At 40.7% G+C, this 27,966-nt stretch overlaps 1 protein-coding gene across 1 annotated transcript; it reads right to left on the minus strand.

The window, feature by feature from the left end:
- Positions 1-1,305: 1,305 nt before the first annotated feature.
- On the minus strand, positions 1,306-27,846 carry ly75 (lymphocyte antigen 75). Its single transcript, XM_085347976.1, has 35 exons — positions 27,508-27,846; positions 25,761-26,132; positions 23,111-23,284; positions 22,459-22,620; positions 21,323-21,442; positions 20,586-20,726; positions 19,198-19,386; positions 18,763-18,923; positions 18,521-18,628; positions 18,014-18,102; positions 17,741-17,910; positions 16,118-16,317; positions 15,711-15,853; positions 13,803-13,881; positions 13,646-13,717; positions 13,257-13,380; positions 13,002-13,037; positions 12,397-12,566; positions 11,065-11,132; positions 10,900-10,976; positions 10,411-10,544; positions 9,972-10,080; positions 9,649-9,809; positions 7,715-7,844; positions 7,075-7,295; positions 6,830-6,992; positions 6,088-6,252; positions 5,884-6,006; positions 4,942-5,127; positions 4,609-4,832; positions 4,272-4,464; positions 3,873-4,034; positions 2,425-2,541; positions 2,161-2,340; positions 1,306-1,877 (listed from the first exon to the last, which is right to left on the minus strand). The coding sequence occupies exons 1-35, from the start codon at positions 27,602-27,604 to the stop codon at positions 1,705-1,707; spliced, it is 5,193 nt and encodes a 1,730-aa protein (XP_085204102.1). The 5' UTR covers positions 27,605-27,846; the 3' UTR covers positions 1,306-1,704.
- Positions 27,847-27,966: the final 120 nt, after the last annotated feature.

Consider the following 27,966-nt stretch of genomic DNA (forward strand, 5'->3'; position numbering starts at 1 on the left):
TTCCAGACTAATCAAGAACTGTTGGCGGAGATGACACAAGCTATAGCATTTAAAAAGATCTCTCAGATGATTGGGAAGACCGGATAATTATTTTAGAAAAGGGCACAAATCTACGTCTTTATTTGGAGGACATGTCACAAGGTATGGAGAGATCTTTGTTTTGTAGCAATGGCCATGTTTATGTTTAGTCTGCCTGATGAATGCATGAGCGATGACTGGAAGGACAGTGTATGGTTTCATGTGTTGTCTTCTTGTGATGATACGTCCCTTCCTCTGTATTTTGTGTGTTTGAAGTATAAATAAACTAATGGTAGTGGCCACAATGGTAACTGAAAAATAAAAGCCATTGAAAGCGGTGCATTTTATTGGAAGCATACCTGATTTGAGCTGATAAGTTTGAGCAGCAATGACATGAAAGTAAACAGAGCAAAAAAACCATTTGGTCTGCAGTTTGATATAAAGAGAGGTTAACAAGCCACACGGAAGCAGTTCTTCTGGCTTTTAACATTCAAAATGAGTCAGAGCATCTTTGGTTCATTCTCAGTAATAAACACATCACTTATTTACAGAGCATTTACAAGAAACAGCAGTGCAATCTCGATTGCAAACATAAAAAAAAAAAAAAAACTCTTTCCAAAACTCACTGTGCTTGAATTTGGGAGCCGCTTCTCCACAAGGTATTAAAGTGCGTTCTTGGTCAGTAGTCAAGTATATAGTATAGTCAGAGCTATATTAAATATAATTAAATTAAATGAGTCTTAAGATAGGAGAGTATCCTTCAAAGCTTATCAGTAGGATTAAGATTTTTTTTTCAAATTCCTTTTTGCCCTTACACTAATAAAACCATTGTTAGACATGAATACATGTTTATAACAATCTGTTAAGTTTTGTTAAAATTAAACTAGATCATGTTTGACTGCGTTTTAAAGTTAAAAACAAAACACTAAAAAATGTTATTTTAAAGTGCAGTCAAACTAAAATACACATGTATTTTCTTAGGCCACAGTGTTAATTTGTCAAACCAATCAGCTTTCAATACAGCTGAGTTGCAGTTGGCATAAAACAACCCCCCCCCCAAAAAAAAAAGATTCAAGATCCACAGCCTTTAGTTTCCCTGTTTTGCTTGAAGACAAAAGTACAGGGGACGTGGCAGTGTTATCTGAAATACAATCCATCTAGATACAAAAACGCTTGAAAGAAAACAGGTTGTTACTGTATTTTCAGATGACCCGTGCTTTTAAAAATCATATTCATATACTGACACCCCCTCCCCTCCCACACACACACGTAAATCAAACAGTATATTATTGGTTAAAAGCACTTTTGTGAATGTTTGAAGTCACTCATGCATCAGTGCAATTTTAGCTGTTAAGGCTGCAGGTTGCATATGTTTGTAAAGCATCTGAAAATCCCATTTTTATAATTGAAATAAAAAATTTAAAAAAGACCAAGAAGAATAAGCCCACCCATTAAAATTAAGTATACAGTGCTGCTCTTATTAAACACAATGTGAACCCAAATTAAGAAACTGATTGGGAGATATTCACAAATCTCAAACAATATTTACAACTTCACACGGAAAAAAATTGGCTTGAGAAAGATAAATAAATAATTTAAAAAAGAGGAGGGTGGAGATTACATTAAAAAAAAATCACTTGTGGCAGACATATCAATACTTCCTGAGGCTGAAAACTTGAAGCAGGCTCAGTCTGCATCAATTATACTGGTGGTGTCCATATCGTCTAAGGTCCTCTCGTAGCGGACGGTAGAAGGGAAGTGGGCTCGTTTTTTCTTGTAGATGACAAAGCCGAGGGCTAAAATGAGAGCGATGAGCGCCACGATGAAGAAGCCCAGTGCCACCGGGGAGCCTGCAGACTCTGAGGAACAAACGTTAGCACATCATCAGCCCAAGTCCAAGAGGCAGCGTGTTAGACACAAACTAAGTTCAAAAAATGTTTCAACTAAAACCTCCTGTTATTACAGGTTTTTTAGTGTGAATTAATTTTACAGCAAAATAAAATGAAGAAAAAGTGAAAAAGTCGCCGTACTTTCTGTGTTTATCATGCAAATAACAGAGGAATGCTCTCATCCTTCAGTCAGCAGCAAAACAAATTCCCACAAAGTGTTAGTGTTTGTTTCGACACCTGTTGTGATACTCACTTGCTTTCGTTTTGCAAACAACACGACTGTAGCTACTCTCGCAGGGGACCAGATTCCAGTTTCCACCATTGCCTGCCACCATGACGGCACACTGGGACCCAGACTTCTTCCCGGTTCCGGCTGTAGATGACCAGTTAGAGAAATCCAGATGGGAGCCATCCTGCGAGGATACAGGCTTACCTAAGAGGACAAACAAAAATGAAAAAAAGAATGAATTAATGTCATATTACTGTCCAGCTTTTATTTTTAAATTGCGATTCTTACCTTGAGTATCAAGATCTATGCCGAGCCACACTTGATTGGTGATGAGAGGGTGCTCAGTGATGTAGTTGGCCAGAAAATCATTTTCGTCTTTGGTTTCGATGGTTAGTAGATGAGAATCTGTCAGTAAAGAGAAGCCGCAGTTCACACAAAAAATTCAAATTTTATTTTGTATAAAAATATCAGAGAAGATAGACATGAATATTCTACCAGACAGACCCCAGGAGGACAATTTTGATTAGACTTTTGTTTTTGTTGTTGCAGTATTGATCATTAATTTAAATGTAATGCTGCCAAGGCTCACCCTGAATGGGGCATACTTTGTGTTTTAAACAGCTGTTTGTGATGTGTGTACATGTGCTTTGTTATGATTCTATATTATGTATGAACTTATGTATATTTTATTATAATGCACCGTCAAAGGCAAGTCAAATATATATATATATATATATATATATATATATATATATATGCACTGGCAAAGATCTGGGATCCAACCCCCCCCCCCCCCCCCCCCCGCCTCAGGCAGGGTGCACGAAATAGGGGTATATGAAGACTCGCCTGCTCCCCTGTCTCGTAGAGCTGGGCGATAGAACGATAACGATATGTATCGCGATATAACTTTGACTCGATAGAGAAATTAAGCTATCGCGATAGACCTCGCCGCTCTTGTCCTCAAGAAAAAAAAAAAAAAAAAAAAGGTCAGCCAATCCAAATTAAGTAGCGCAGAGCCGAACCAATCACAGCCGCAGCATCACGTCGCGTGACTTGTTACGTACAGCACAAGTGCCAAGCCGCAGTGTGTTTGTTTGGGAAGCAGCCAGCGGGTAATGGAGCCAGCGCGTAATGGAGGAAATGAGTGTGCCGACTAGAAAAATCAACCGAGCGTGACCGAAGAGAAAACAGATGATGGTTCCAACGCCGGAGAGATTGTCGAACGGAAGAGCCATAGAAGTTCCGTAGTGTGAAGGTATTTCGGTTATTTCAAGTCTGACAAAAAACAGAGTAGCGTGCACTGTAAATTGTGCCGAAAGCAAGTCTGGAAATACAATAAACTGGTGCATGCGTCACACTGTGCGCCACGTTATTGTTTCGGTGAAATGAATTTCTACAATACTGTTACTGTTAATTCTACTCTCTGCAGTGTTTAAATGCTTACATATATGCTTACATATGGGCGTGTACCCCACTGCTTTATAAGTGTCCACAACATGTATTTTGGTCAGAAGACATATGTTGATGTTTTCTCTGGGCTGTTAATAAACTCAACGTTTGACTGCACTTTTTCTGGGGCCTCCGTGGTTTGTGACACTGCTCTACAATGATCGATTTCGCGACATCATCTACAGTTCCCCCCCAAAATCCTCAATGTCTAAAGCTTCTTTTCCACTAATACCTTCTCAGCTCAGCTCGACTTTTTGGGTTTCTTTACACAGAAAACAACAACTCACCCATCTCCCGGCAGAGAGCCTTGGCCTGTTCCATGCTGTAGAGTCTGTAGTTGTAGAAGCTCATGTCAAAGGCGTAACAGTGATCCTCGTGCTGAACCCACTTGGACTTACCATCGACCTGAGGGCAATGATTAGTTTCTGGGCCATCTTGTAGTTTGGCTCCTGATTACAAAAACGGAGAATAGAGGATAGACAATGGTTAATGACTAACCAAAATGAACTAAATCACAGGTAGATATCCTGCTTTTACAATGTACAGTTTCACCCAAAGCCAAAAAAGATTCAAAGCTGAGTGTTTTCACTACTGTAAACCATTCAGTACTGTTGGATTATAGACAAGCTCTGTTTCATACTTAACCAAAGAAGTACCATTTTTTTCTATGAAAGTTAGTGTCTCACTTTGGCTAGAAGAGGTAATATTGGTGGTGTAACAGATGGCGCCATCGATCATAGCATTGCAGCTGGTCCTTTTCCAGTCTCCAGCAGGGTTTATATAAACACAGTTGGTTTTCGGTGTGTCTTGGGAGTCAGAGATGGTGGGATGGTAGTCAAATTTTGTTCCATCAGACCATTCATAGGCTGAGCCACTGACCTGCACACAGAAACAAAGCATTGTGGATGTCAGGATGTTATTAAGAGGTAAAAACAAATGGGTGAAGTGCAAACGAGATGAGTTTGGATCTACTATGATGAAGTGAATATTTTTGCTCAGTTTCTGGCTGCCAAAAGTTCTTACAGCATAGTTTGACAGGCCAATCCAGAGTGGGAAGCCATCCATCTTGGAAATGAGCCTCAGGTGTGCGTTGTGCTCCACGTCATGGATGCTTGCCAGGTGGCCTCCAAGCTTATCACATTCGACTACAGCCTGAGACCAATTCAACTTTTGGGTAACAACCCTGTATGTTAAGTTACCATACTGCTGAAAATCCTTGGCTGACTGGTTGTATTCTTTCTTGGGTTCTTAGAGGAGAAGGATTAAACACATAAAGTGTTATTTTTAGCATCATGAATTTTTAGTCATGAGAACAGAAACAGGCAAATACTATTAAAATGTAGATGTTTACTATACCATAATCCAGCTTGCAGCTCACAATTGTCCTCTGCTTGAACACGGGGTGTAGCTCTTTCTTTGTGACGAGAATCCATGTGCCATCAGTCGTGAGACCGGCTAAGAATGGGTTTTCTAAATTAGGTCGGCCTTTCGCCCAGTTGGAATATTGCACATTTGTGCCATCATACCACCTTGTCTGGTTATCTATGGCAAAAGATAATCACTATTAGCTCTGGCACATACACAAACACAATAGGACCTACTGTCAGTGTCTGTATAGTATGTAAAACACGGGGCAAGGTAACATTAGCCTGCTGCTATCACAGGATCGGATTTTTACAATTGTTACTGATTGATAAAGAATGGTGATGTAACTGCAAAATGACCTAGAGACTCAGTAACCTTGCCGTTATATTGGAATTTAACCACAATACAACCGCTGATTCTGGTGCCCTATTGTAAAGAGTCACATTGTAAATAAATCGCTCTCACTGGGGCGGACTGACTCGGATTGATTGCAGCATGTTGCTAATCTATTTGTGTGTATAAATTAGATGGCAGTTATTAAAAACCTTCACCAATATGTCTGAGAAAGAATCCAGTCGGACCAAGTTGGGCCACGATTATTTGGACACATTGCTTCTTCCTGGGCGACCTGCATAATCAACTTGCGATCAAAAATGATCTCTCAGAGAGAGTGTGGCAAGCTCAATGTGTGGGCAACCAGCTCATTGCTGCATCTGCTTGTAATCAGTCACCAAATGCAAAAAACATTTCAATCCAATGATTGGGCCACCTCCAATTTTTTCTAGTCACAAAGATGTTCCTGTTTTTTTTCTTTGCCCTGGTGTGACTGACCCATTTGTCTTAGAGGAGAAAAAGAAGGGTCAATTCCCAAGAGCTTTGGTAACAAGACAACCAAAAATAAAACATCTACTAAACACAGGTACTCATACCCACCATTGTTATCCTTGAACAGTCCCAGCCATACAAACTGGACCAATGACTCAAAGGGCAGCAGCTGGCTCTTTATAAACTCGTTCTCTTGTGTATTTCGGATAGTCAGGATGTCTGCATCTGCATCTGAAACATATACACACACCATCATTAGTAACTTTAGCCATGCTGAAGAATGCCGTGTGACTAATATTATCAAATTCTTACGAAGATTTTTGCAGGTATTCTCAATACGTCCTTGGTTATAAGACTCCCATCTGGAGCCAACCAGCTGAAATGAGTAGCAGTTATTCTTCCAGGGGATCCAGTTTGGACCATTTTTTTTATGGGGGCACTTCACTAAAACATCCTTATGTGTGGGGATTTTGTGCTCTGTAAAAAAACCAAAGACAAAAAACAAATGGCGTAACGATGCCTTACAAGAAAAATAGATAAAAGCTTTGATACCACGAGATTAAAAAGCAAAGGATGATAAAGGATAATTATCGTTTCTAGAGAAATTAGGAAGAAACTGCTTTGCAGCCAAAGAAATCAGGAACAAATTATTTTTATATTAATGTCTAGAAGCTACACTATATCGCTCAAGTGTTCGCTCATCTGCCTTCACATGCATATGAATTTGAGTGACATCCCATCCTTAATCCATAGTGTTTAATATACTGTCAGCCCACACTTTGCAGCTATAACAGCTTCAGGTCTTGTGGGCTTTCCAGAACATTTTATGGGAATTTGTGACCATTATTTCCTGAGTGCATTTGTGAGTTCAGATACTGATGTTGTACAACAAGGCCTGGCTCACAGTCTCCACTCTAATTCATCCCAAAGGTGTCCTGTCACATTTAAGTTGGGATTCTGTGCATTTCAGTCAAGTTCTTCCACACCAAACTCGCTAATCTATGTTTTTTTGGACCTTGCACTGATGTGCAGCCATTACTATATCCTCACTTACTGCTTGGTTTGTGGCAGACAGCGCCTCCTAGACTGTCCAGACACTCAGTGGCTTTCCAGAAGCCATCGGTGTCCAGGTAAACGCATTGGCCACTAGTGACATCAGAAGACCAGCGACTGAACACAGTGTGACTTTGGTCAGTCCAGTGGTAGTGGTTCCCGTCCTGAGTGCAAAAGAGACGGGAAATCATTTTAAGGACTGTACAAGTGATGAGTTCAAACAGAAATCCCTTTTGGTCCACTTACATCTTCGCTAAAGAGTCCAATCCACATGGGTGTTTTTGCACGGCTCACGTGCACGTTGAGGACGGATTGCATGTAGGTATCAGCCACGCTTGCCAGGTCCATGTCGTTTTTTTTGCACTCCTCTAAAGCCTCAAACCAGGTGAGATTTTTGACGAGCAGCAGCACGGTGTGGTTATTGACAACGAAAGGCTTCATGGGGACCTGTGGCTCCTCTAGCTTATCTGAAATGAGAAATAATACATGTCTTTTATCATCTCATGACAGGGCTGCAAGAGACCTGATTCTCTGTGCCTTTGTGACACAGAAATGTATCTGCTTTGCACTTTGTCTTTTAATGGAGAGATTGCTGTAGAGATACGAGAGGAAATTATAGGCGAGAGCGATGGGAAACGACATGCAAGGAAGGTCCACGCTTTTTTTTTTTTTTTTGGCTCCATGGATGTCTCAGTTAATAACATTAACCCCTACACTACTATTCTAAAAAGAGCCCTACTGCAGTTTTTGCTGCTCATTTATCAGGATTTATCACATCAGGTACATCAAAGTTCACGAGTTAAGCACTCATAAAATTAAATCTCAGGATAAACATGCATGTTTTGGATGAGATTTGGATAATAAAGTGACAGGAGTAGAGATTCACCTGCATAGTGTTGGCAAACAGCCACATTTAGCATCTTTGTGCAGCTGGTGTAGTCCCAGGTACCCAGCATGTCAGACTTGCCGTTATGGAGCATGAACACGCACAAATCCAAACTCTCCAGATCCCATGGCTATCAAGAGACACAAAGCAAATAATTCATCTGAAGTTTGCATTAAAATAATTACCGTAATTGTCGGGCTATAAGCCGCTACTTTTTGCACAAGCTTTGAACCCTGCGGCTTTTAGTCAGCTGCGGCTTTTCTATGGATTGTCCAGGATTTTTGTGATATCGTAAGATGATTTGTTTTGTTTGTTCTGCTGTTGTACGGCACTACGTTGCCTGGTGGAAGGGCATGTGATCAGACACACAGTATCGGGGTTCAAGAGTGGTATGTTGGTCACATGTCCGTCCGCCAGGCAACGTAGTGCCGTACGAAGTAGTGCGAAAAACAAACTTCAAAGTAGCGCTACGCGTTCAGTGGGAGGTGTGGATGACGAGCGGCGATAAACTTGCGAAAAGCAAGTTATGCCCAACTCCACCAGTGGATTCTGACAGCGTGGAAAAGTGTGAAAACATCCACGATCACCAACGGATTTCGAAGGGCTGCACTGCTGCATGATGGAGAGGAGGACACCGCCACGGCCCTTCTGAGGGTGTTCGACTCCGACACTGACAACGAGGATTTCTTTGGTTTTGAAAGTGACAACGAAGGAGGGAAGCTGAGAGTGGATGACGAAGCCATCCTGAGCCTGTTTGTATCCGACACTGGAGAAGAGGACTTTGGTGGTTTTAGTGCGCAGGAAGAAGAGAAAGATGGTGGTGAATGACTGACTTTTCTTCTTGTTAAAGCCGTGTCACTGCACCTGAGCCTAAAAGGTAGGCCGAATCTATTTTTCTGGTGTGCTATAGGTTACTGTTATGTACCACATTTGTTACTCATTTGCAAATATGCAAATATGTACCCATAACTTGTTTTTCAAAATATTAATAAAAGGGGTGTGTCTCCAAACAGCCATCTCTTTCCTGACAATTCCCTTTGTGCATATTCTCTTACATATGATAAGTCAACATTGAAACACCTGCGGCTTTTAGTCAGGTGCGGCTAATGTATGTACAAAACAGGATTTTCCCCTGATTTTAGCTTGTGCGGCTAATATTCGGGCGCGCTTTGTAGTCCGGAAAATAAGGTAGTTGGAGATTTGGGTGTATTACGATAATGCAGTTGTTAGGTTTGTAGCATAAACCTATTCGCTGGAACGTTAAGACAATATAATTACACTGCTAAGCAAGACACAAATAGGCAAAGTTCTTCATGTTACTCGTGCACGGGAGAGAACCGGACAACCGCTTGACTCCAGTTGGTCTCGTCCGTTCTCCCGTATCACTGTCCTTTTATTGAGGTTACATGAATATGCATAAGTTCATTAACATATGACGTCTACATACACAAAGAGTACCTTGCCTGTGTGTGTGTGTGTGTGTGTGTGTGTGTGTGTGTGTGTGTGTGGACTGCTGATCAAAGGGTCAAACATCCTTGGTCAGGAAGAGGGTAGCCTCCCCCTCACCCTAGATGGTTCATCCTAGATAACACGGTGAGGAAGTCCTGCAGTTCATCTAAACAAAGAGCACTTAGACTAGAACAGACGCAACTACGTTAATCCTACCATAAAATAATAAGACACGGTATGACCTCTCATGCTCCCAAAGTGCTGTCTAATACACACAAAGTTTGCAGACTATCAAGGATCAAAACCTCTACCAATCTACAACTAATTACAAAACTCTAAGCATATATAAGTAAATATTTCTAAGCATAAATGACAATCAACAATACAAATCTAACAGCAGTCATGGTTCATAACTGTACAAATACAGGCGTCTGTCAAATATGTGGCGCGCCTAAAAGAGATATCAGCTGAAGCAATTTACTTACATGAAAAGCCACGACCTTGTGCATGCCCAGAAGCAGAGGGTTAAAATTTATGTAGTTCACTGTAGAACTGTCAATCCATGAAGCTTCACTGTTCTGGATTTTCATACCAATCCATGTTTTGTCCATGTCTTTTGTGTCCATCAGGAGGGTGTTGATGAAATCTGAAACACACATTTGTTACACATATGAATTGTATAATATTTTGCACCGAGGAGTTTCACATTTACACTCTTGGGGACTTCTGTCACGCTTTTCATAAACTACAAAACTTTGTCAAACAAATATATTTCAGCTCGTCATGAGAAGCATGTTAACGTTCTCACCTTGCTCAATCTGATCGGAGATGGTGACCAAGGTTCCCTTTACTGTCTGGCATTCCTCGTTGGCACCCTTGAAGTTAAAAGGTTTTGAATTCTTCATCAGCGTGTAGCACTGCAAAAAGACACCAGCATCATAATCACTACAGCAGAAAATGCCATTAGTGCAACTCAGGCACGGGGTTACTAATCTATAAATAAAATACGCGACTGATGGCAAAAAAGCCACATTATCAGAAATAATTTTACAACCAATGTTCTATCACTCAAGCATTAAACGAAGCATTAACATTAAAACATATAATTAAAATCCTCTCTATGAAACTGCAGTAGTAAATTTGATTTGACTTTCTTCTATCAACTATCATTGCTTCCTGATTTTTAATCACTTAGGACTTGTAAAAAATGACAAGAATGTAATATGTATGTAATAAATGTGTCAGACTTTATTTCTGAAGGGGATAGATTCCTTCCCACAGGGCAGTCCTCCAGGCTGAGGCTCCAGGGGTTTTTTCTCCACTAATGTCGTGTTCACTCTTTCACACACAAACGGTAACCTCCGTGAGCACTGATCAGAGTCTGCAAGTTTAAATAGGACAATAAATGTGTGTATAAGTGTTAGAAGTAGTGACTGTAAGGGTACCCCACAGCTCTGTGTAAGGAGAGAATAAGCAAGAAGTCACTCGTGCACTATGTAATTTGGCTGAAACGGGTTTTCACTGTTTTTAATTGGGAAAAAAAAAAGTCAATGATTTCATTGCACTAAAAGCAAAGTGATTTTTTTTTAACACAATAGTTATTTAACTTTTAGCAGGTAAATATTTGATATGACTGCTCTTTGCTCCTCAGCACAATATGAGCGTAGAGGTTCTCACAACAAATTTAAAACCTTAATCATTCTCAGCCTTACACAAACTCTCTGGTGTTTACTCACCGGGAAAGACACTTTCAGGAGTGATGTAGGTGCAGTTACCCAGGGGAAATAAATGGTTATGGAAAATAGAGTTGTACCTAAACCAAACAGAATTTCAATGAAGCTCAGTATCACATTTTACCACATCTATACAAGTTCAAAAAGGTGTGTGTGAGACTGGCTTACGTCATAGGGAATATGCGTCCAGGCTGGCTCATATCAATCCACCAGCTTTGCTTGTTGGAATCCGATATCTGTTTAAAACATGCAGGTTTAAGTGTCACACAATTGAAATTGGTGGTATCAACGTCTGAGGTGACTTATATTCCTTACTGTGTTTAGTAAGTATGTATCTAAGAAGTATGATGTTGACACATATCTTTTATTAGAAGCAAGTATCACAGTTGTTACAGGTTAATAGGACTTATGCCCCCTTTTTCTCTAAATAAATAAAAAAAGTGTTGAAACTGCTGTTTAATTGTGAGTAGCTAACCGTATATTGTGCTCCATAAATGAGTCATTTTCTTTTTTGCCGTTTTAGCGCTGGAAGATTTGTCATTCATATTGTTATCCATTTACAGCTTTTCACAACCTGAATATAGTGGGAAGAATTCCTCTTGTGATCAGACTTCTTCATTGTTAGCTGCCCATTTATTATTAGTTAGATTTTTATAAATGATGATTATGAAAAATCTTAACAAAGCAAGAAACAAAAACAGAGGTTTCAAGGTTGTATTTCAGCAAATGTGATCCTTCTTTAGTTCTCTGCATAGACAATTTATGTGCAGTTGAAGCCTACTCAAGCTTGACTGGATGAAATAACTAGAATCAGGAAACTTCCAGCACTAATTTTTTCCCTGCCTGACAAAACTTGCTGATTCATACCGATATCTGCTTAAAATGAAGAAGAACTAAGTACCACCTTACTGTCTCTATAGCATTTAAGAGTGTAAGTAGCAACCAGGTGCTGGCAGAACATGGAAATACAGTTTAAGACTGCAAAGCTGCATCTGAACAAACCACAAGACATCTGGGGGAAATGACCTTTGGAGAGAAGAGCCAGAATTCACATCTGGTCAAAAACAACCACAGCACCATAAACACACCAACTGTCAAGCACGGTGGTGGAGGGCTGAATTACTTGGGCCCCTTTCTGTCAGTGAGTTGACCATGAACTCTTCTGTATACCAAAGTATTCTAGAGTTAAATGTGACTCCGCGTCTCTAACAGCCTTGTTCAGTTGGCCCAAAACGGGTCAAACAATTGGACAATGCTTCAAAGCAGAGCAGCAAATCCACAACAGAAAAGAATCAAAGTGTTGCAACGGCCCAGTCAAAGTCAGGACCTCATCCTCAACATCAATGTTAATGCGGGACCTCAAGGAGCAAAAGGAAATGAGAATGCTGCTCTTGTTATGCTTGTCTCAAATAAACAGTCCAATATTTCAAAATAAAATCAAAACTTCAATCAAACATTTCTGATGATGTTGTTTGCCACTTGTAATAGTGTGCCACTTACTGTATATATTGCATTTTGGATTTTAATAGCAGCATCGGTGCTAGTTGGAGCCGCCAGTGTGCCGTTCTCTGAATCGCAAAAGAGCCTCGCCTCCTGAAAACTGAGCGGTGGCTTATTAACAAACCAAAACTCTGCTCCATCCACAAAGATGGACAAGTCATGATGCCCATCTGAAAAACAACACAAACAACTCTAACGTTACAACACAAAAGAAGAAAAAGTTGAATAAAAAAAAAAAGTCAGACTAATGATAAATGGCCTGCATTTATATAGCGCTTTACTCAGTCCCTAAGGACCCCAAAGCGCTTTACACTACATTCAGTCATTCACCCACTGGTGACGGCAAGCTACGTTGTAGCCACAGCTGCCCTGGGGCGCACTGACAGAGGCGAGGCTGCCGGACACTGGCGCCACCGGGCCCTCTGACCTCCACCAGTAGGCAAATACGGGGTTAGTATCTTGCCCAAGGATATTTGGGATGCAGCCAGGAGGCAGCCTGGGATCGAACCACCGACCTTCTGGTTTGTGGCTGACCTGCTCTGCCACCTGAGCTACAGCCAATGATAGACGCAATCACACTGAACAAATGATGATGAGGGCATTACCGGGATTGTACCACTCTGGCGTTTTCGGTGTCACTCCTGTTGAGACATCAAACAAAGAATTCAAGTAGATTTAGTCCATCAGGTTTTTAAATTATACGGAGACATCACTGCTGTACAAATGACTCTTTCACTTTGTGGACCTTCAAATTCCTGTTAATTAGCTTAATGAGTGTTTTGAGCTCTTCCCAAACCAGTACCAGCCTTTATTTGGTGCACACACAGACTATACGTCATTGGTCACAGATATAAGCTCACCTCGGGGTATTTGGCAGACCCATTCCAGCTGCGCGTCACAATGAAAGGGTCTGGGGTAGAAAGGTATGGGAGGCAAGTCGTGCAGCAGATAGTAAAACACGTGTTTCAAGCTGTTCGTCATTGTCTGAGGACACAGATGGGTTTTGCACAAACATCACCAATAATGAACAAAAATCGGCAACACAATTCTGACATCACAGATCATGTTCACTGTCTGTTTGAGAAGAAAAAAAAAACATGCAGGAGCTGTTTGTGTCTGACAACATGAAACAACTTTTAATGCTGAGCTTTTGTAAGAGAAAGGATAGAGACTACAGATTCTGAAAAGCACACGACTGTGTAAGCCAAATGTTTCCATCTTTATTAAAAGTCTCAGTTTAGCGACCCACCTTGAATGCAGTGCAGTCCCGATCGTACGCATCGTCCTCGTAGAAATTTCTGTATGAAATATCTAGAGATACCTATTAAAGACACAAACATGATATGAAACACTCCACCAGATTTTACAAAAATTGGGGTACGTGTGTTTAGAGCTGGGATGCTCACGGGCCGGCCGTCACTCCACTGCCACGAGCGATCTGCGGGGTTTCTCCTGTTCAGGCCGATCCAGAAGTACCGATTATTACTGCAAGAAGAGGAGGACATTGTGTTACTCAACCAGCCTTCTTTCAAGTAGGAAGATAATAATTAGAATTAAACATTAAGACAGTTTGATGTTTCACGTAAGCTTTTATTTCTCCCCCCTCGCTGACTCAACTGCAACGTGCGAATTGTGAGACCGGAGATGGTATGTGTTTATTTCAATGCTCGAGCCGAGTGCGCTCAATGTTTATGTGAGCAAAGAGACAAGTTTGAACTCTTAGGTATGCTCCCACGAAGACGAAGCAGCATGTTTACAAGTCGTCTCCTCGTTAAAGCGACTAGATGTGCCGGTCTGATAAAGAAAAGGCTGCCGGTACACACCCCACCACCTCCCGTACACACTCTTTGTTTGAAGTGTGTATAAAGGTTAAAGCCATAACGAATATTGATTTGTTCATACAGGAAAGTTCCAAAGACTCCTGCCAACAATCACACTATCAGACATGAGTTTGACACATTGTACATGTTAGAAAAACAGAAAACTATAGAAGGACAGATTCTTCAGCATGACCAAGCCATTAACAATATAACTGTTATAAATGCTACACCACTTTAGCATTAGTGTTTCTATTAATAGAACTTGAGCTACTACGGTTCGAGCCGTTTTCGTTGTTGTGTCGTTGGGCAAGACACTTCACCCGTTGCCTACTGGTGGTGGTCAGTGGGCCAGGTGGCGCCAGTGTCCGGCAGCCTCGCCTCTGTCAGTGCGCCCCAGGGTGGCTGTGGCTACAATGTAGCTTTCCATCACCAGTGTGTGAATGGGTGGATGACTGGTTGTGTAAAGGGGTCCTTACGGACTAGAAAAGCGCTATACAAATACAGGCCATTTACCATATGGTTAACTAGCCAGTTAATTCAAATTTATATGGCGCTAATATAGGCTCACACATTTTATAATGTAGGTAGGGTAAAGACCCTACAGTGTTTGGGCAAAACCCCAGCAATGTGAATGCTGAAGTCTCTGCCTTCCATTCTACCGTTAACTCAAGGAGCCGCAAGGGAGCCAGCAGTCTGAGAACTAAGTGCTCTATTGGGATAATCCAGTATTATGAGCTCTTTAGGAAAAGATGGGGCCTGATTATACAGATTTGCCTTTTTCCTGCAACTGGTCATACATTTTCTATGAATACAGAACAGAACTGCTTTTGAGAAGAGCCACGCTGACAGCTGTCTCTTTAATAATGACTTTACACTTGGAAATTTTCACTAACTAAGATGAGATTTACAGACAATCCGCTATTACTGGTGAGCCAGCTCTCACCGGGCTTTATCCTGCTGGTTTCAGCAGCCAGTTTTATTTATAGAGCACCAATTCACAAAAACAGTCAGCTGAAATCCTACAAAAGATCCTACAATAACACAGAGAAAATGGCAAGAATTACCGGTAGATGACAGTCTATGAGCAAGCACTTGGTGACAATGGGAAGAAACAACTCCCTTTTAACAGGAAGAAACCTCTAGTAGAACATGATTCAGGGAGATTCATGTGAGAGCTGTCAATCAGCAATCTTAACAGACACAACCCCAGAGATATCCAGAGCGAGGAATGATGCTCATTTTTCACAATTTTGAAACCTCATTTGCTCTTTTTTTTTTAATAATTCAATTTGGGCAATTTTTTTTCTTTAATGTGACAAAAACAAATACATTTCTTTCTGCTGGTATACAAACAATAGTTTAGATAGTATTGTGTTCCTGTGCTTGACTTGTGACTTCCATAAATGATGTGACACTTCTTGTGACAGTGATGCATGACAGTAGTCCTTTGTTACTTATAACAGGAAACACAACTTGTGTTGATTGTGTGCCTACCTGATAGTCTCTCTCATAATGAAGTGTAGGGCTCTCATTTCATCCAAGTTTGTGAAACTGGGAAGATTGGCTCCTAGAGCCTGACAGAACCTCATGGCCTCCTCCCAGGAGCGCTTCCTGCTCAACCTTTCTTCATGAAACACCTGCCAAGGTGAAAGAAGAATTTAAGACAGCTTAGATGGTGTAGATTGTGAAAAAACTCAGTTTAGCTATAACCAAACTACATATTACTTCCTTTCAGGAGAAATGATCTTGAAGCCTTGTAAAAAGACTTCAAAATGTAAAATCAGTGCAGTGCTTTTGCCACTCCTACTTACAACCATTTTCACTTTTGCTAAAAACCAAAACCAAAACAAAAGAGCCATCTCTTATTGGTGCTGTTTAAAGAGACACACACATACACACACCTTGTAGCAGTATTTGATGTTTGGCCTGGACACCCAGCCATTAGGACACGATGCATTAAGGTTTGGTTCTGGTTCTGGGGCAGGAGGTGTAATGAGGTCTTTTCTACAGATGGTGCCGGCCCTGAAGAGAGTGCAGTTCTTCACCTCCCACTTACCCAAAGGCTTTGCAGTGGAAATTGCAACACACCCTCCTTGCCGATCTATAAAGAAAATGAAGCAAAATGAAATTCAATCTTTAAAAGTGACATTTATTACGTAGATTGTGTCTGTTACGATAACCAGTTCATTGATGTTATGACATATTGTGGTGGAGCAGTCGATTAAGTTACTTGGGTCTTCATTTGTTAAACATCTATTATAACATATATGATTATATATAACATATATTCTCACACAAACATAAGATACTGATAGAAGTAAAAGAAAGTTCAGCTCTGCATCTTTTGGTGTAACCAATACCACCCAATAGGGATTTATATCATTTATCTTTACAGTCACCAAAATCAAGCCAGAAGCCACAAGACCCCTGGAACAATCTGCTGTGTACAGACAAGTCCAAAGTAAAGATATCTGTCTATGATCCAAAGCACCATGTTTGGTGAAAACCAAACATAGCACATCAACAGAATGCCAACTGTGGCAAGCACGGTGGTGGAGGGGTCATGACTTGGGCTTGTTTTGCAGTCACAGGACCTGAGTAGCTAGCAATCATTGAGTCAATCGTGAACGCCTCTGCATATCAAAGTATCTAGAGTCAAATATGAGGACATCTGTCCAACAGCTAAAGCTTGTCCCAAAATAATATAATGCAGCAGGACAACAATCCAAAGCACAGAGGCAAATCTGCAACGAAATGACTGAAAAAGAAATGACTCAAGATGTTGCAATGCCCTGGTAAAATCCACACCTCAACCTGATTGAAATGCTGGGTGGGACCTTCAGACTGCTGTGTATAAACAAATGCCTGAAGCGACGCTGTCAAGAAGAATGGGCCAAAATTCCTCCTCACCAACATGGCAGACTGGTAAAGTCAAATAATAATTACTTCAAAGTGACTGCTGCTAAAAGTGGTTTGATTTTTATACCACTTCTGCATCTTGGCTTTGTTTTTGCTAAATAAATAATGGAAAAATGTAAACATCTTGGCTTGTATTTACCTCTTTTTTACCTCTTTTTAAGGAATGCTAAGAACTAGATCATTTTTTATTATGTTGACTGCATGTTAGCGAGTATTCTGAGGTGCACAGACATTTCTCTGAATAGCATATACGGAACATATAAAAAGGGGGATGGCCATATTTACACTAGGTATGGATTTTGATTATAAAGGTCAGATTCATCAAACTTTAGGCTCACACGTCATAGCCTTCTCATTTCATGGCAGGCTCTTTGTTAATGACCAAGCTATAGGGGTATAATATATGAGTGTGTCTGGTAAATTTCACATTTCTAAAAACCTAAATGGTCGAGAAAAAAAATAAAAAAATCAGTAAATCTGAACCTCCACAGTATAAAGAAACTACTATTAGAGGTTCACAATTAAATACAATGTGTTGTAACACTATAGTCTGCTATAACATTTTATATACAGATACTTTAGCCATTAGCCCCAAGTCTTTGTACCTGGTTCAAACACGCCCCAGTTGGTGTATGTTGCCACATCCGTCGACCCCTCTGCCCTCACCCACTTGTACTCTCTGGTGCTGTTGATGTCCTGCAACCCTATCCAAAAATACTGAGTTTCCTTGCCTGCCGTCTCTTGCAGCAGACTATTAATAAAGGCCTGCTCAAACCTGGAAAGAACAGTCAAATGTGAGTGAGTTTCTTTAACTGCAAAACCACAGAAATGTAATATAGGTCATCTTTTGGACTGATAACAAAAACCCTTTTGATTACCTGTTTCTTATGGTGACGTAGCAACGGTCCTTGAAGGACACTTGCGTCATGTTCACTTTATAACAGGAGTTTCCATGTCTCTTCCAACCCTGGTCAGTTAAAAACAGTCATATTTTGCAAGCTAGAACTACGTCTCTTTCACGATTCAAGTTATGACATGCATGCTGTTTTTTGCAACAGGATTTCTTGTCAACAGTCGCATGAGTGTTTTTTCCCCCCACCATCAAGGATTACAGTTTTGTTTTCAGTTTACAAATCTATTTGCTTCTATCCGCAACAGCTGCCAATAGAGCTCGACATCTGCTTCTCAACTCCTTTATGACTCCATAGTGCCATAAAAATCATCTGACCCTTACAGTAAGCTCTCGTTATAACACCACCAAACATATGCATGGGTTCTACATCCTTCTAACATATGAAATTTAATTGCTGGTGTGGAGGCGTAGAAGTATCTCACCACACATTTAGTAGGAAATGTAAAATACTGCTGTTTGCGAGAATACTCACATCTTTCGAGCTACATCCGACCTGTGCTGCTGATTCATTGACCTCTCCTTTCCTCTGGCACATGAAGGCCAGCATCTGTGTGCAATCCTCAATCCGCCAACTATGAAACTGTGGAAAAACAGACAGCGTGCGTTTCTGTAAGACCTCAAACAGGACAAATGTAATGCTCTTGGCAGTACATACACAAATGTGCACACAAGGCTTGAGTACAGTGGATGTGTGTTACACCAACACACACAGACCTCTCCAGTGTACGAGACACAGCTGGTATCCGAAGTGGGCTGGACCGGTTGTGATGGAGCCCAGTAAGTGAAGGTGATAGGTGCTCCGTCCGTCCAGTTGAAAACGGTGGGGTTTGTGCCAACACCAACCAGACCGATCCACACATCTAAAGTCTTGCCATCTGATGAGCAGTAACACACACAAACATTTTCAATTTCAGGCTTTCTTTAAATTTGACTCGAACAGTGAAAGCATAGGCCTGGAAATCATTCTCATCAAAAATAAGGCAGTAGGGTGTAAATCACGATACTTCAGTACTAACTGTATGGCTCTATTATAAAATAAAAAAATGCATGTTGTACATAAATAGAGAAAATGAGAACATGTTAGGAAGACTCATTAATATATGAATTATAAAATTATTTATAACACAAGAGAAACTTGGACAGTTTTACCTCCGTGGAAATTAGTGCTGATCATCTCTTTGCTGTCAATAGTGTGGAAACTGGCTAACACTCCATTCTCAGCTTTACACTGTTCCTGGGCAGCGTTGAAGTTCTTTGGCTGCTCCATCAACTTGTAACAAAGTCCGTTCCACGGCACCCAGTCATCCTTACACAACGTTTCTTTATAGACAAAAGAATCTGTAGAGAGAAGTCAAGTCACACAGAGGCCTTGAGGGGATTTGGGCGTTTTAGATCAAGGCTATTTAACTTAGAGGGCTTCATATTTTGTACAACATCCACAGTGCTGTATTATCCTTAAACCATTACTTTGAAAGAAAACAAGGAAAATATTTTGTGAGAAAAAAGTGACAGAAGAGGCTCAACCTTATTATATTATTGTATTATGTTAAGGAAGAATGTATATTCCCCAATCTGTTGGTGAATGGATGCTTGAGGTTGCTGCCAGCTGCTTAGTGAAATGCACTAAAAATGTTATGATTGCTTTGGTTGCTAGCAGATTACTGTGTTCACCCATTATTTGCATAAAAGACACCAACGTGTCTGCAAACACTCGCTGACTACTGGCTGGGCAGATGGTCATAAAGCTTCTGGGCTGAAAATGTTTACGAAGAGGGTGCTGCACCAACAACAGATCGTGATTGCCTTAGTTGCCAACAGTTGGAAGATGCCAAGTTGTCTTCAGATGCTTGCCATTAACTCTACAACACTTCCCCACTGCAACCAGCACATTTCAAAAGGTTCAGCTTTGACTTTGAAGACAAATGTTGTCCATTTCCAGTTTGCATTATACTTTTCGATGTCTGAGAAGTATTTAAAAGACTGTTTGCAGTCTGATAAGACTTCCAGACAAACGATCAGCAACCGTGGCAATCTGCTAGCAGTCAAAGCAATCACGAAAAGATCTTTGGTGCAGCGCTGTATACCTGCTGCAACCCCTGGTCAGTTGGGAAATATACATCTTTCTTTTGTATGTGGTAGTTGCCAGATAGTTGCCCTCTGTTATTGAGACCTTAGCAAGCTGACAAACTAAACTAAGAATACTTGTTAGCATTGTTATTGTAAACCTATTAGCAGGCTAACATTAGAATTCATCTCAAAAGCATTACTGCGTATCAGCACAGCTTAGCAGGGCCATTAGGATTAGCACATTATTTTTACATTCATTTGACAGAACAGTGAAGATTTAGACAGGAAAGCGATGAAAGAAAGCGGGGGAAGAAACGCAACAAAGAGCCCCAAACCAAACCCAGACTGCCGCAACAAGCCCTGCGGTATATGTGGTGAACCAAATCGGCGCTCAAATCTTTTTCTTTCTTTTTTTTTTGTAAGTATGACTCAATAGAAGTGTAACTGCTGAGCGTCAGCAGCCAGCTCACCTGTTGTTGTTGTCTCACTGGCATTGACTCTCTTCTTGCAGACGTATGGCAGCCGCCTGTTACACGCCATCGTTTCATAGTTGTTCTTGGAGTTCAGGACTCCACAGTCTGACAGAATGATGATGGAGGTGGAGGGCATTCCTGTTACATATATAACCACACAAATATCAATAAAAATAAACAGTCACTGCGAGAAGGACAAGAGATGTGGGTATCATTCAAAGTTTAGCATATCAACTGTGCTTTACATAGAAGTTCAGAGTTCTCTGATCCAGCACAATCTTGCTGATGAGAGCAATCACAAAGAGTTTATATCAATGGAAAACTAAATGACTGCAATATACTTCATGCTACATTCATGCTTGCTCTCGTTAAGAAGAAATACACATTACAAAAGCTAGCAGGCATTACTCAGTACTGTAAATGGGTCATTCAACAACATTAGCAGTCCCAGTGTCACAGTGTGTGGCACAGTGGGTTTCTTCACAACACTAGTTTCATTGTTTCTCTGACCGACACCAACGCTCCCTTTCATAGACGAGCAGAAACACAGCGTTGATGCAAGATTTGGTGTGGTGAGAGGACCAGGTGTTTCTGGCAAGTGAAACTGTGTTATTCTGGTTTTGTGGAAACAAAGCCTACAAACGAGGCTGCAAAATGAGAACATGTGCAGCACAGTTCTCAGAGAGAATGAGTAGTAAGTAACAGGTGAAAAATACATTCATATTCACTGTTACCTTGTTCCCAGCGTAACATGGAGAGAGGAGAGCCATCTGACCACTGCCATCCTTGAGAAGTATCTAATTGGTGAAGGCCGATCCACATCCTCTCCGGCATTCTGCCAAGGCCGTCCAACACTGCACAATGCAACACCACAGCACACAGGACAAGTAAATGTAATGAAGGAAATTGTAAGTCTAATGCAGTTTCAATCATCAAGTTGGAACTTTGAGCCTCCACAGCTGTTTCATTTACTCTTTAGATGCAATCTCAATTCCAAAAAGATGGCCTGAAGATCACATGCATCCAGTTGCAGGCTGATGATAATAAAGTAAGATTTTGTGAGATTTGCAAACCATTAAATTCAGTTTCTTTAATGTACATTTTACACAGTGCTCCAACTCTTTTGGAAATGGGGTTGTATAGGCGAACATTTTACAGTTCACCCTTTTGTAATCATCCACTGAAAATCCCAAAGAATGACGATTAAGAAGCAAAGGACATAAATAAAACAAATTGAGAAAATGAAAAATATGTGGCTTCTATGACATCATACTTGGAAAATTCAGAAATAAAAAAGTAAGAACAAAAATCCCAGGACTTATTTAGACTGAAAGTTTGCAGTCGTTCACAGATTCTTTTCCTTTCTGTACGTCTCTACTTGTCACACAAGGAACACTAAATAGGAGAAGCAGACTAATAAACTAATAAAAGACAAAGCGATAGAAGGAAGGAGAAAGAAACTTTAAATAAAGTCATTTAGAAATCACCACAGTACAGAAAATATTCACATTACGACAGGATTGTTTTAGAAGGATTAGTTCTGACTGACTAAAGGTAGGAAAAGTGTGTTTCTGTGTGTGTGTTTTTATTTCCAGGTTGTGTGACTAATAGTTCAAGACCTTGAGAAGCACAGGCCTGCTCATACAGTGACGATCTGAATCATTTTTCTCATTACTTATTTATACTTCTTTTAAAATCAAAATCTCGAGCATTGCTCATGTCACCATTATTGCAATTTTTTGTTGTAAATGAGACATTTCTGTCACAAAGACAATCTGAATGTACTTATTTTTTTAAACCTTTGTGTTTTTTAAATTGTATTATGGAAGTAGCCGCAGTAATAGAAGTACTAGTAGTAAGTCAGTCTTACAGATTGTAGAATTGAGCTCATCGGGCCCAGAGAAACTAAGCAGATCTGCTCCCTGACTGCGACACGAATCCAGAGCTTCGTGCCAGGTCACCGCACCGTTGGTGACAAACTCATAGCATGAATCGCCGTCTGGACCAGTAAAAAGAGTCTGGCAGCCCTCCTCTGCAAAGTCAAAGACACAACAACAGTATCAGTATCAACAGTTTGTGTTTCATGTAGCTTCGGATATTCAATATTAACAAATAAAAGTGGATTTAAGCTTGGACACATTTATGTGCAACGAGAATGTTTAAGTCATTAATATCATGAACGTGAACTGTTATATTAATATAACAATATACAAAAAGATTATTAGGGTAACTTTTTTAAATAGGGTAAATATTTTGATGTTGATATAAGAATATATTCTTTATATATAACATGAGTCTAAAGTTATACCGCTACATGTGCTGCAGACAGTGCTAACTATTAATGGAGCTGACCCCGCCCTGTTGGTTAAACTGTGCAACGACATCATTTGGAAATGACCACACAAATTTTTTTTCTGCTTTAAATGCTCTCAAAAATAAATATGTTAGTGGCTTGGTGAATAAAGAAACAGTTAAAAAACATTAAACCATTAAAACTACAAGTAAATAAAAATACAACGTGCCAGGTTTCAGACAGCGTCCCATCGTCTTGTCTTGGTCATAGTCTGAGGAGGTGGCACACCAGGACATTCCAGGGAATTCTGCATCGGGGAGGCATCCATGATACCAGCTGTTATTGTACTTGAAGGGGAACTCACAGGGGCTGCCGGCAGAGTTCCCATCCATGGTATGGATGACTGCACCGAGAGAAGAAGTGAACAAAGTCAAAGATCTATTTCAAGCCCGTGGTAGTCGTTTCATTTCGACGACTCGTAAATCATCTCGCAGCAGCGACGGATGAGATGAAATTTGACGCCCTCCTGCAAACACCAAAGCACCTTCTTCGTACCGTAATACACACAATCAAACGTGAGCTTCCAATATAGACAGCTCATCCTACTCCTTAGATCAATTCCTGTATACTGATAAATAAATGAATGTGAAGAAGGGGAGGTTAGGCTTGTTTATAAGCCAACGTCTCCCTTCCTTCCTGCACCCCCAACAAGTCTGTGGAGAAACTGAAATCAAAGACGATGCAAAAATTGTGCTTTGTTTATTGCTTCAGTGACAGAAAGTGACAGAAAAGAAACAAAGTCCCAAGAAAGGAGTTTTGATTCAGTTAAATGCGAAAAGTAGCATGTAAGTGCATCTTCAGCTCAGTCTGCATCATCATTGTGATTGAATTTAATATTCATGCTCTCTGCACTCAAACTAATTTTTCTGTATTGCCACAAAAAGGATCTGAACACATAATACAGTTTTTCTCAAATGTTAAAACACAAAAGCCAATCCTGTAACCCAAATGACCAGTAGTCTAAACACATTTACTAAATGTAGCCACCATATTCCAGTACCATAAACACATGTCACATGAAGACACAATTCACAAAACACAACCCTCTGTACTCATAAATCTAAACACATTTTTCCTTGCTAAAACACATGTTGCAAAACAACTCTGCTCATATCCTCAAATGAAAGCCCATGTGATGCAAAATGCTTGCCACAGTCACCAATCTTTGAACACAGGGAACACACCTGGCGTCATTCACTACACACAATGACTCAAAATTGAAGACACTTGTTGCTAATGCTGTACCCACATGTAAAAGCAAGTTCAGAGTGCACAGTATGCTGAAGGTTCCAAACAAACACAATGGATGAAGGCAGAGTCAGGGGAAGAGGAATTTGATGCAGAGGAGGGAGAAGAGCTGGCCCTGGAAGAAGAGGAGCAGGCCAATGAGGAAGAGGAGTTCAAATGAGAGGAGGAAGAGGAGCGACCAACGAGGAAGAGGAGAAGGCCAACATGGGAGAGGAGAAGGTCCAGGAGGGAGAGCAAGACAACCTCGCACCATCATTACGGACGAGATGCGAGCAACAGCTCAGCGACATGATGCCGCACAGTGATTGTGGTGTGTGTGGTGTGAATAACGTAAATAAAAAAACTTCACACCCTGTTCATGTTTTCAAGATTACTGTTGTGTGCAATAGATTCTGTTTTTGCATTGAGTTGTGTTACAGTAGTGTACGTACATGCAGGATTTTCTATAGATTTATACTACTCATATGAAACTCACAAATCTAAATGCCTAATCCTCTGCAGAGATCTACGACGATCCGTTACTGTATAGTTTCTAAAAATATGCATTGGCAGTTATGGAACAAAGAACCTTCTCACAAATTGAGCATTGTGTTTTCAATTGTTTTGCTGTAGTGTGTAATGCTGTGTATAGTGTTTACAGTTTTGACAGCTTCGAGCTGCTCTCTTGGTGTGGGAGTTTGAGTTTTGCAGTGGGAAGGTGTGGTTGTGTTTATGTAGCTTTAGAGAAGGGTGTTGTGTTTGGACATTGGGGGACCTGGTGGTAACGTTTGTGAAATGTGTTTTAGCATTTGAGAAAAACTGTAATGGGCCATTTGAAGAAGAACTTCTCTCTAAATGTTACTGCAGACATGAAAAATGACAATAAACAAGATGCTCTTCTGTTTCAAATACGTGGATCAGACGTGGCAGTCGATCAGGTCTGGTTGGTATTGCATCATGTACTTCTAGAGCACCTCCTAAGCTTCAGTGTCCTTAATCAAGAGCTTAAACTGTTTTAATAACACACAGTTATTTAAAATGTTATGGCCAAACATTCGGTCACTACCTGAATATTTCTTTAACCTTGCAGTGTTCGGTGGAATGTGTATCAAAACAGGAATGAACGCAGAAAAGAAAGTAAAAGTCTGCGTTACGGAGCCTTTGCACCTTGCAGACATGCTGCAGACGATTGCACGACCACAACGACAAACAAAAGAAACGGAACAGGCAGACTCTACGTTTTCAGAGCAAGTTTAACACCTGGAATTTGACACCCTGTGTTGTTGCCCAGCGCAAAGAAGCAATAACTGAGAGGCCTGACAACAATTAAGCTGACAGGGTGTGTTTAAAAGGGAGCAGAATTTATATGGTCAGGTGACACAAGAGCCAGAGGTGTAATGTGTTACAAGCCTGGACTGTCTTCACATTTAGTTCAAGAAGTGAACACAACAGAAGCACAAGCTGACTTTAACTAATTTCTTGACAAATTAGTTCCTGAAGCACTATTCAGAAAAAAGAAAGAAAGAAAAGAAAACAGCCAGTCCATGTAAGCAATTCTGTCTCTTAGATAAGAGAAAGGAATCCACACTTACCGCGGTATGGCCTCTGGCAGATGTTGTCTTGGGATTCTCCTCTTACCCAAGTGTCATTAGTTTCCCGACTGAGCGCTACTTTGCCGTTGTTGACCACCAGGCCCATCTGATAAACAGTGTAAACAACTCCATCCAAACAGCTCCACCATAGCAGGATGTTGGAGCCACAGTCGAACATAGTCAACATCTTGGAATTGACGTCCAGCGCCATGCAGAGCGATGTTCCCACATGGAAGAGCCGTTGACCTGAACCCCACTTCCACTGTTGGGACTTGCTGTTTGAGTTGCAGGTGGCGAGGCTCAGGTTTGCTGAACCCCATGCACTCAGGCATTTCCCTGTGCTCTGGTGCTGAATGGTGAAAGCATCCTCATCTGTGATGACAGGACAGAAAACACAAGTTTAAAGGGGACTTATTATGCTTAGCTTTGCACTTTTAATCCTCAGACGGTGCTAGAGTAGCTTGGCATGAGCCACAGTTCAAAAATAATCATCATTTATCTTCCTCTGAGTTCATTCCACTTCTCAAGCAATCCATTTCAACGTCCCCTCAACTCCCTTTAAGGCAGCCTTGCTCTGATCGGCTGCCCCTCATCGCTACTGTGTTCCCACACTGTCACCAGTTCTCAGACATAATTAAAGTGAAGATGTTTGCAGCTCTTTATCCTCATTTTTGAACTTAATTCTAGAGTAGCTTTGCATGACTCAGCACAAAATAAAACCTGAAGCCTCTCTAAGCCAACTTTATTCTGATTGGCTGACACTTGTAAAAAAAAAGGTCCGGAAAGCACCTTTAACGAGTTGGATTCCATTCCTTGCATGGAAGTTAACTTACATGTTCACTGTGTCTCACTAAATTTTAACAGCTGTGACAAAAACTTTATTATTTATTCATTTATTTAATCGGGACGTCCCTCGAGATTAACATCTCTTTTTCAAAGGAGACCAAGCCTTTGAACCAGTCTGAAGCGTGACACTTTAGCTCACAGGTTTTAATTGCACACAGGCAGACCTCACCGTTTCAAACTTTGACCTTGTTTCCATGATTAATGTGGGCACGCACCACTTAGAGATCTGAGACTGACACATAAAAAAATGCTATTTAAAAAAATATATATATGCAGTGTAAATGCATACCAATACAGCTCTATTAGAGTGAAACTACTCGTTTAAATGAATACATAATAAATATATATACACAAATATCCCCGCACCGAGAATTATTCATTTGACTTCATAAAAGAGTTTCATATTTATGCTGAGAGAGGGGAACTATAAAAGAGGACAGTAGGCGGGGACAAGGTGATCTGGGTAAATGTTTACAGGCTGAAGCTAAAGAACAACTGAGCAGGAATACTATCAGAGTACAGTTTCGACTTGGTGTCACGGCAGTAATATGCCGATATTTTGGCTCTACGGAGCTGCTCGGGAGGGAGGGAAGGATGAGTTAGCGATTTCTTTGACCTGTCAGACATAACACTGGGGGGCAAGAAAACAACAAAAAACAAAACAAGCAAACAAAGTAAAAATAATAATAATAAACAAGCATTCATCTAGATAAGCAAACGCCGAGTTTGTATCTCAATCCAAAATCTTGTCAGTTAAAAGTGTTTCGCATCCTAAAAATTAGGTTCGCGCTTTTATGGGAGAAGTTTTTGCTCATTTGCGCCAAGTGAGGAATGAAGACGCGACTTTAATGAGAGTGTGGCAAGTGAACAGAAATGAAAGCAAAGTGTCGGATCTACTCACCTAAACCTGCAGCTGGTGAACCAGTTCCCCAGTGAACAGCTGCCTCCAACAATATCAACAAACAAAGACAAAGAGGCGCTCTGGATAGACTCGGCATGGTCACGACCGAGTCTTTCTGTTATAATCATAAAGCCTCCTCTGAGCGTGGCGCACTTAGTTTAGGCCGGTTGATAACTGAGCTCCAAAGCGAAAGTGATCGCCGACGCCACCCAGTTCTCCCAGTTGAAAGTCTTGTCATCCACTGAGTCCAAGTCAATTTAGCAACAAACTTCCGCTTAACGAATAAAACAACAGCAACGAGAAACCTTTCAGAGGGAGCGTTATGAAATAAACAGCTGCTACGCACGATGGATCAGACTAGCAGACACTACAGGCGCATGCAGAAGGACTCTAATAGAAGTCAAAATTATATATTAAATCTATATGTAAAACCACATCCACATAAAATAAAATATTACA

The sequence above is a fragment of the Diplotaxodon limnothrissa genome, linkage group LG1, assembly GCF_057381915.1.
Source record: "Diplotaxodon limnothrissa isolate DT_005_m linkage group LG1, D_limnothrissa_male_GT1.1, whole genome shotgun sequence".
NCBI lineage: Eukaryota > Metazoa > Chordata > Actinopteri > Cichliformes > Cichlidae > Diplotaxodon > Diplotaxodon limnothrissa.